This window comes from Cataglyphis hispanica, chromosome 14 (assembly GCF_021464435.1).
Source record: "Cataglyphis hispanica isolate Lineage 1 chromosome 14, ULB_Chis1_1.0, whole genome shotgun sequence".
Taxonomy (NCBI): Eukaryota; Metazoa; Arthropoda; class Insecta; order Hymenoptera; family Formicidae; genus Cataglyphis; species Cataglyphis hispanica.
Window position 1 is genome coordinate 6,380,051 of NC_065967.1, and position 9,636 is coordinate 6,389,686.

A 9,636-nucleotide genomic window follows, 5' to 3' on the forward strand; every position below is an offset into this window, starting at 1 on the left:
ATATATATATATATATATATATATATATGTATGTATAAATATGATGTACCAGGAAAAGTATGTGAAAACACCTTAGTATTATATCGAAAATACATCGGCATCGCATATGTCGCGATCACTGAAAAGGCTCGAACGTGAAATTCAATTTCCGCGCTCTAACATATAATTATTATCATTTTTCACATAGTCTGCAGTTAGTAGTCCGGTCAGACCCAATCAATTCATACTGAGTTGATAAAGCACGACATCGCCAGATATTCGTAGAGTGTCCACAATTGTTGATTGCAATCTGTGCTTAAATTCGCCAATCATCTTACTACCCAGCCATATTGTGTATCCTTCGTACTCGCATCGAATGCTATTAAAGCAAACACGAATCTGTTACAATGGAAATCAACAACGATAAACAATATTTCTATACGATAAATTTTTTTCGCGGAAATTCGCGGAATCTTCGCGGATATCTTACGTAAGCAAGAAATCTCGGCCGGGCATCCAGGATAAATGACCTTGATGTCGCTCTTCGTGATCCCACGTACCATTGTTCCAGCAATTCATGACCACGTACGGCGCGCTAGTGCCGTATAAAAAACGTGGATTTAAATGCAGCGGTATAAGGGGATGAGGATAAATGGTTTTGCCCCTCTGCAGATTCACGTAAAATCTGCAAAAGATCGTGATACATCTCGTTTGCAGGGGCAAACGTAGAAAAATACTGTAAACGCCGTAGATTACAATCTCAAACGCTCACGAGTGCGGAAGTAGCTTCAATCTTCCAACGATGAATAAACTAGCACCGACGCGAAATTCACTACCAATACCCACAGTGATGGGAACGTCCTGTAAAAAATGATAGTTTTGTTTATATTATACATTAAAAATAAAATTTTGATTAATCAAATAAATATATTTTATTGATTTTAATAATTTTTTTACTTAAATAAATATATACTTTAATTCTAAAAATGTTTTGTTGTATTAAATAAATTATTAGTTGCGTGTAATAAAAATTATAATTTTTAAATATTTACTTATTGAATTATTTAAAATTTTAATATAAAAAGTATTTATTTAAAGCTAAAAAATGATTTATTAAAATAAAGAAAATCTACGTTTTTAAAACAAACAGCCAAAAATTAAAAAATGTTTTTTTTAAGATATTAATTTAGTATAATAAATATAAAAAAACAAAATTTTAATTTTATTTGCGAATAAAAGTATACTTTGCTTTTATTTTATATTTTACTAATTCAAATATATTTGTTGCTTGATTGAAATAATCAATTCCTCTGCAAGTATAAATAAAATAAAAAATTATTTAAATAAAAAATTAAATAAAAAATTATTACAATAAAAAAAATTTTTGCGTTTGCAAAGTATATTTTTTTCAGTGTAATAAATGAACACGGAATGTTATTCTTAAAGAATATTATCTAAATGGGAAAAAAATCAATCTCTAGAAAAAAATTAATTTTAAAAAATTATTTTTCCAATAATAAATCAATATGGTAAAACAATTGTGACAAGCATATGCAAATCTATACAATTATTTAAGGATGTATGTGACATATATCGAAATATTAACAAAAGCATTAAAATTTCATAGATTATTCTATTTCTTCTGAATATTTGTGCAAAAACTAAGCACAATTCTCTTAACGGTTTGGAAGTTATTTAAATTTAAAGTTACTATTGATTCTTATGGAAAATCGCCTATTGTAGCACTTATTGACAAATTTGACAAAGAAAAAATATTACTAATGAAATAAAAATTTTCACATATATTAAGGAAATTCTAATAAATATTTGTGCAAAACTTGATTTAGATCCACTAATTCGTTTAAAAGTTATTTACTAAAAATTGTAGAAAAATATTATCTGTCTCTTTTTCTCTTTCTATAAATTACTTGTTTTTCATTGTTTTTTGCAGTTGATTTTAGAGGATATTCATGATCAAAAATTTTTGCCATAAATTAGGAAAAATATTAATTACAACTATTTTTTTTTTACGAAAACGTCAAAATCCATATTATTTTGTGATACTTTAATTTTTTTCATAACCCGAATTTATTTTTTTAATTTTTCAAACAGTATAAACATAAGAAACATGTTTTCTTTTTAATTTTGACAATTTTTTGCTACTATTCTACATCCAGAACATCCTTAAGACAGTTGCATCTGATTCTTACTAAAAAAATTTAAAGATAAAAGTTTTTCAAAAATTGTCTAAAATTATTTGATATATAAAAGCGCCCACACAACACAAAATATTTTGTCTTTGCAGCAATTTTGCAAATTGGAATATAGTAAATATATAGCAAATCTTGAGTGTTTTTTCTTTTTTTCATTTGATTATATTCTATGAATTAATCTTTCAATTCTTTTTTATAGAAAACGATGAATCTTACTAGAAAATCCACGAGCGGTTCTTCAGTTGTTAGAATCAATGTTCGGGACGGCCGGCAAATGTTAGGATCTGGATAGACAAATAAATTAAGTTGCCGAGTTCTGATATCCTCGATAGTGCCATTAACTTCTAAGGCCATTATATCTGCGAGGGGTAATCTATAGCAAAAGGAACAGAAGTGCTCTCCATTCACCGCAATCTACAACGCAGAAATGATGATTAAAATCTAAAAAATTTACTTATCGTTGTAATGTAATTTTCTAAAAAGAAAAAAAAAATCATCACGTGAATAAAGAGAATATCGACTAATTTTAATAAGATATTTTACATGTATCACCTGAAACGCATCATTTGTGCAGAAAATCATAAGATGCATGTAGGTATTTCGGCGGAAAATGCATCCGCTTGAACCGGCAGGCGAACAAGTCTCTTCATCTCCCCAGGATCCACGTACTTTCGTGTTTCTGACGATATAACCCCTATCCAGTCGTGGATTAAAATGCAGAGCAATATTTCCAGATGTCTTGCATGTTAAATTCACCGAAAACCTATCGCATAGTTGAATCGCATAATAAATTCGTGTAAAAGTCACGAACCAAAATTCAACATATAATAATTTTAAAATTATTTTTAAAAAATAATACGCTCAAAAACATTGATACAATTGATACAATTTCTAAGTCTCTTTTATAAAATTAAATGTTCGTTAATAATTGTAAAAAGAACTAATAACTCATTAACAATACATGTAAAATATCACATCTGTAAAACAGTACAAAAAATCTTTTCATTTAACTTGATTAAAATATTTGTATTGCCATTGATAATATTATTTTTTGCAAGAAAGAAACGACTTAATTATCTTTCTTTCTCTCCCTCTTTCTCAAAGAAGTAAAACTTTTTTTATCAAGACCTTTTTCTATCTTGCAATTTAAAGATTATTTATATTTTTTTTAAATAGATGACACATGATTTTCATTAACATTTATAAATGATAACAGAGATCTAGAAATCTGAAAAAAAATAATATAATATATTTATTCTATAATACATAATAATTTTAATTTTATAAGCGTTTTTTTATATTTTCGTTTAAAAATAATAAATATTTTTCAGACATATAAGTCAAATAAAAATATTCTATATGTGATGAAAATCTGTTGGAAGTAATTATTAATTATTGTAATTTTTTCATCTAATATCATATGCCTTCATAATTAAACTTTATATTAGAATTATAAATTAAATTAAAATAAATTATATCTAAAAACTAGCTAACAGAAATGTAGTTTTGTAATCTATTTGGTCTCTCTGTAGTTTAATTAATAAAAGCTTAGTTTTTCGATCATTTACATAAATTGTGATTCAACATTTTTATCAACAAAAAATCAATTATAAAATGGCGAAAGAATTCGAAATTAAAAAAATAATGCGCTAGAAGTAAATATCTATGGCTATAAAAATTTGAAGTAATAATCACATAGATAAGAAAAATAATAATTCGAAATACCTCGATGCATTTTCAGGAATGTATCCGGTGAGAATGATGGAAGATGTCGGCTTTAAAGGTTGCAGTGGAATCGGTTTGTCGACATTCTGAAACAAACACAATGTAACGTACACATCAAAATGTATCAAATATTTTAACGATGATTTGTAAATTTCCATACATAAATACTCGTCAATGTTTGTATGCGAATTTTTGATATTAATTTTCTGCGCGACAACATCTGAAAACTTTGACATCACCGCGATGAATTTTAGCAATTGCCACTGTGTATATTATATATCTATTTACAAGAGCATAAGCATTCGATGCAACTAATAGAAGATAAAAGTGATAATTGTTTTGATTTTAACACCCATTACAATCGTCCAATGACGTATAAATTTTTATCACATAATTTATATTGACGTTAATCACCTAAATGTACAAAATATTACATATCACTGCAGATCATTAGTAATTATCGAAAATTTTCATTTTTACAATATGTATAACATTTGTAAGTAAAACTGTATAAAAGATAATACACCTCCGATTTCATCGTCATTTAAATATGTTGTAGAAGAGATTCTTCTGATTCTTTCTAATTTCCTGTAAGAAATAAGTGGAGTATTGGTTTAGAAGATGTAACAAATTGAAGTTTGACATTAAAATATGTGTACGCTATATGATTTATTATTTTTTTATTAAAAAAAAAACTGTTTATGTGATTGATAAGGTGCTTTGCCCCGAGAAAATTTTAGCCTAACTCAAAACTATTTTCAGTTTCAAAAAAGTTTAAAAAAGGGAAAATTGGGTTTGTCTCTTAAAATTACACATTTATGACACTTTACAAATCGCTAAAATTTTTTCTTTTTTTAATTTAGGTCAGGTTCTATAAATTATAATATTTTACTTACAAAATGTGTTTTTAAAATTTTTCTACGATTTTTTTTGCTAAATTACACGATTTTGAAACTAAATCTGTATTTTTTAGAAATAAAAAAAGAAAAAATTTAAAAAAATATTAACTAATAAAATGTACTAATAAATTAGTACATTTAAGTTAAAATTTCAAGCTTTGAAATACTTTTTTTATTTTCTTGACGATGATTTTTCGTCAAGTTTCAGCGGCTTGAAAATAGCCTAATTTTTAATATATAAAGTATCCCCTTTTTCTTTTGATTAATATATTTTACTAATTATTTTAATTAAACAGATCAATTTAAAATTCTATTAGTAATCCGTAAAATCGATTATTGTTGACGATTCGCGTCATTAAATGTACTGCCTTCTGCGCGCGCAGTACGGCCGCCGCCGTTCTCCGTGATACGTTGCTCCTCTATTAAATTTATATACCCAAAGACTTTGTACAATGCTATTGCATCGTTCTTCGGGAGCGCGAGTACAAGATACAATTATAAAAGGTTTATAACACATTGTAAATATAACACGTTTGAATGTGTGTGATCCTAAATTGATGTATATCTTTAATTAATTCCTATGCTCACCTATTCCCAGAACTTAGGAACGGAATAAACATAGGAAGAACGTTAGTGAGGTTAAGTGCGCCACGTGCATCTCGGAAACAAACATCGTACATTGCTGTGTGTATTGTGAAAATGAGTACGTCAAGCTTCGCACAAATCGAAACTCTTCACGGAGACAACTATGACACTTGGAAGTTACAGATGAAAGCAGTGCTCATAAAAAGCGATAGGCAATACTTAGGCGGCGAGTGCGTAAAACCAATGCTGGAAGTCGGAAACACGGCATCGGAAAAGGCTGTAAAAACGTGGATAAAAAATGACAACAAAGCAAAATCAGATATCATATTATCGATAAAACCATCTAAATTGAAGCAAATCTAAGGATGTGTAACGTCCTGCGAAGTATGGGTGAAGCTAGAAAACATGTATCTGTCGAAGGGAGACCATACTTCTGAAACAGCTCATGCTTCAGCACATGGAAGATGGAGATGATGTACGAGAACATGTGTGAAAATTTTTTGATATTGTCGATAAACTGGCTGAAATAAATGTAGAAATTAATTCGGAATTACTCGCGATCATGCTCTTGTATCGTTTACCACCCTCATTTGACAATTTTCGATGCGCCATCGAATCGCGCGACGAATTACCGTCACTGGATGTGCTTCGAACAAAGATTATGGAAGAAAGTGATACTCGAAAACAAATAACACATGCGGCGCTATTCAAAACGCGATGATAGTAAAGAAGAGAGGAAATTCGAATAAAGACAGCAAGAAAATCAAAATCGGGAAACAAAGAAGATTTTGAGTTCCATTTTCACTGGTGTAAAGAAAGGTCATACAACCATAGATTGCAGAAACAAGAGACACGAAGATTTCCAACCGTCGGTGAATACCAAACACGCTCCTACACGGTGAAAGTGTTTTCGGATGCGCAGAAAGCATTTCAAGTGAATCGGCGACTTTTATTATTTGTTAGAACGGATTGAATACAATAAAATCTCAGATGATGCATTAAATGCTTTGAAAACTCTAAAGGTGTAGCATCATCGGTTCGGCCATTTAAATGCGCTGGATATAGTGAATGGCTAGCCTTCAAGAAGGATTAAGCTATTACAATTTAACAACAGGAAAGAATATCTGAGTAAGGAGTTTGAAAATTTCTTGAAGAAGAGTAGAATTTAGTGAAAACTTTTGATTGCATTTCAAACAAAATGGAACAGCAGATTGTCTACTCATACAATCGGATCTTCCTCTTCATTTTGGATGGAAGCCATATCAGTAGTTAGCTGCATCAGAAACTGTGTAACAAAAGGTTTCGAAAGTCGTGCTCCATTCGAATTATGGATCGGAAGAGCGCCTGAGTAAATTATTTCAAAGGATTCGGTTGTAATGTGTATTGTCTCAATGGAGTTTCTAGCAAGAAGAAGTTCGAGGATCGCACTAGGAAAGGATACGCCATGAACTCGAGAAGTACCGAATGTAATTGCCTGAGAAAAAAAAATTGAGGTTATCAGAAACATGAAACATGTTCTTATAGAATCGCGAAGACTTATTAGACACGTTTTTGAGAATTTTACTCGGAAGATGTCGCGGTTCAACAAAAGGAGGATTCGGACATTCTTGATACCGCTATAATAAAAAAACAAAAATCGAGATAAAACTAATACAAAAGAACCGAGATATATTCCTGAATAATAATGTAATCGATCATAACTTGGAGACGAAAATAATCTCAAGAAGAAGACTAGGTAGGTCTAGGAAATTATGAACTGGAATAAGGAGCGGATTAATCTAAAAAATTATTTTCAGAACTGCGCGAAGAAGCGGAGATCGCGGACGCTGAGTCAATTCATCTTACCAAAGTGCCTATTAAAAAAGTTATTATTTGCATAAATGTGTGCGATCTTAAATTGAGGTTTACGTTTAATCGTCTTCCTTACGCTCACTTGCTTACAAATTCAAATTATAGAATTGTGAGAAAATATACATTTACATAAAAAAATCTGAAAAAATTAAATTAAAATAAAATAAGCCATTTTTTATAATATGAAAAAAACAGTGTTGTTTTTTTGAAAAGACTATGCAATTCTGCAGTAAAAAAGGTTAATTGGTTTTTGATAAGATTTATAATAGGAAGTAGGAATTGATCAAATAGCAACTATCTCAAAAGTTAATAATATTAAAATAATAAAAAAAAAAATTAAATGTAGAGTAATAAGAAACATGCATTGCCGCAGTACACGAGTCATGAGTCAAACTTGGTTGTGTCGATCCTGATCGCACGAATTTCATGCGCTCCCATACATCAACTTCAATGCCTCACCATTCAAATTCTATTCATCGGATTACTTTTTTGTAAAAAACTTTTTGGCTTAAAATTTCATGAAGAATCTGTCATTAAAAACTTTTTCGCCAGTTCTGGGACACCATGTATGTATGTATATATATATATATATATATATATATATATATATATATATACATATATATATTTTTTTTTTAATTTTTATTTACATTGTTATGTGTGTGGAAAATGTGGATTAAACTTAACATATGCATTTCCCAAATAATTCACATAAATTTTTGTGTTAATTTATACATAACATATATGGAATATATGGAGTAAAATGAAGTAATACTATGATGTAATAATACTAACACTATTTCATTTAATATTTCAAAATAAAATAAATACAAACTTCATATTAATTTGAAATAAATTTCGTATAAAATCAACATATTTTGATATGACTGATAAAATTAACTTGAAAAAATATTATTAATAATCTAGTAGCGACTCTCACTTCTATTATAGAATAAAATCAAACTTTTCTTTCTGTAAATTAATAAATCTAAACAGATAGATATTGTCATTAATAATAGGGAACATATCTATTGTGTAAAATTTAAAATATGTGAACATTATATGTTGAATATTATTGAATGTTATTTTTACATTTTTTCATTTATTTTAATAATTTATTATTTGGGTTCAATTAACAACAATATGTTAAATTAACATATGAATGTTTTATTACACATTTAACAAAATTTTTAATCGGCATATTTTTTAAGAAAAAGTTTTTCAACAATGTAACATTTCGGTAAAAAATCACCTTATCTGAGTACACATGTTTCTGAAAAAATTACTTATCATTAATTAAACTAACCTTACAAGATACGCAAAGAGATTCTACTTAATGACACATAATATGAAGAACGGAATGCACGATACAAATAAAGCTCATCGATGAACGGTAAAAAGCTGTACCGATAAATATTTGGTAGTCATTTGCACGTGCTAAGGAGGAAAACACGATGGCCTCGGCAAGGATAGGTAGAAACCTTAGTCAACCTGGATATCATTGGCGCGTACTCACCGCGGACACGGTTTCCTCGTCGAAATAGGAGAAGTCCTTAAACGCCTCTTGCCTGGCCAGGACATGGATGTTGTCGGACAGAGATGACATGCTGTCCGAAGCAGTCACGCAAAACTTTACTCGACAGAGCTACGAATGACGAGCTGCACCTCTTCTCGTGGATGTGCCAACGCATCGTACGCTCGTGCGTATGATTGGCGCTTGTTCTCTCTCAGCCACCTTTATTCGCGCCTGTGTTTGTGCGTCTATTCTTATCCGCTTCCACCTCCGCTTCAACAAGCACATGTACAGAGTGTCCCAGAGCATCTGTGACAACGCTCGTGTACAGATAGAGGACAGTAAACTGAACGGAAAAGTCCTTTACCATTTTGCAATTTTCGCAATAATTATTGAGATATTAATTAAAAAAGATTGGCGAACGATTGAGCACGCGGCTATCGCGCAGCTGGACCACGAGACGTACGTTGTCACAGATGCTCTGGGACACCCTGTATATATAGTATAAACCAACAGATGCAATTGCGATTGCGCGAGCTGACATGAGAAAATCACTTGCGATGAACGTACAGAGCCTTCAATCGATCATTTCCTTGCATCAATCTGCGTATTTTTTTTCGAATATATAAACCGGCTTTCATATCAAAAATAGGATGATACAAATTAATTAATATCAGTTAAATCTATTGTTATGTCAAAAAATAAAAAATTATATTTACGTTTTTTGGGAATGGAGATGGTTTTTCACACATTTTTGAATTTATATTAACTTGATCTGAACGCGCAGATAGATTTGTATTATGTATCAAATCAATATTAATTTAATATTAGTATCAACTGAATTCACAATAATAAGAAGAATCTATAATGA

General features: G+C 29.9%; 1 protein-coding gene and 1 long non-coding RNA gene across 3 annotated transcripts; one reads left to right on the forward strand and one right to left on the reverse strand.

Moving 5' to 3' along the window:
* Positions 1-28: 28 nt before the first annotated feature.
* On the reverse strand, positions 29-9,593 carry LOC126854801 (galectin-4-like). 2 transcript variants are annotated; one of them, XM_050601879.1, is made up of 7 exons: positions 8,769-9,593; positions 3,918-4,003; positions 2,745-2,955; positions 2,409-2,606; positions 752-840; positions 470-664; positions 29-378 (listed from the first exon to the last, which is right to left on the reverse strand). In XM_050601879.1, the coding sequence occupies exons 1-7, from the start codon at positions 8,856-8,858 to the stop codon at positions 309-311; spliced, it is 939 nt and encodes a 312-aa protein (XP_050457836.1). In that variant the 5' UTR covers positions 8,859-9,593; the 3' UTR covers positions 29-308. The 2 variants fall into 2 exon arrangements, with proteins under 2 accessions (XP_050457836.1, XP_050457835.1); XM_050601878.1 differs by having other exon boundaries at positions 32-358.
* Positions 5,227-7,888, forward strand: LOC126854825 (uncharacterized). Its single transcript, XR_007688153.1, has 2 exons — positions 5,227-7,136; positions 7,198-7,888. It is a non-coding gene; the product is annotated as an uncharacterized LOC126854825 (long non-coding RNA).
* Positions 9,594-9,636: the final 43 nt, after the last annotated feature.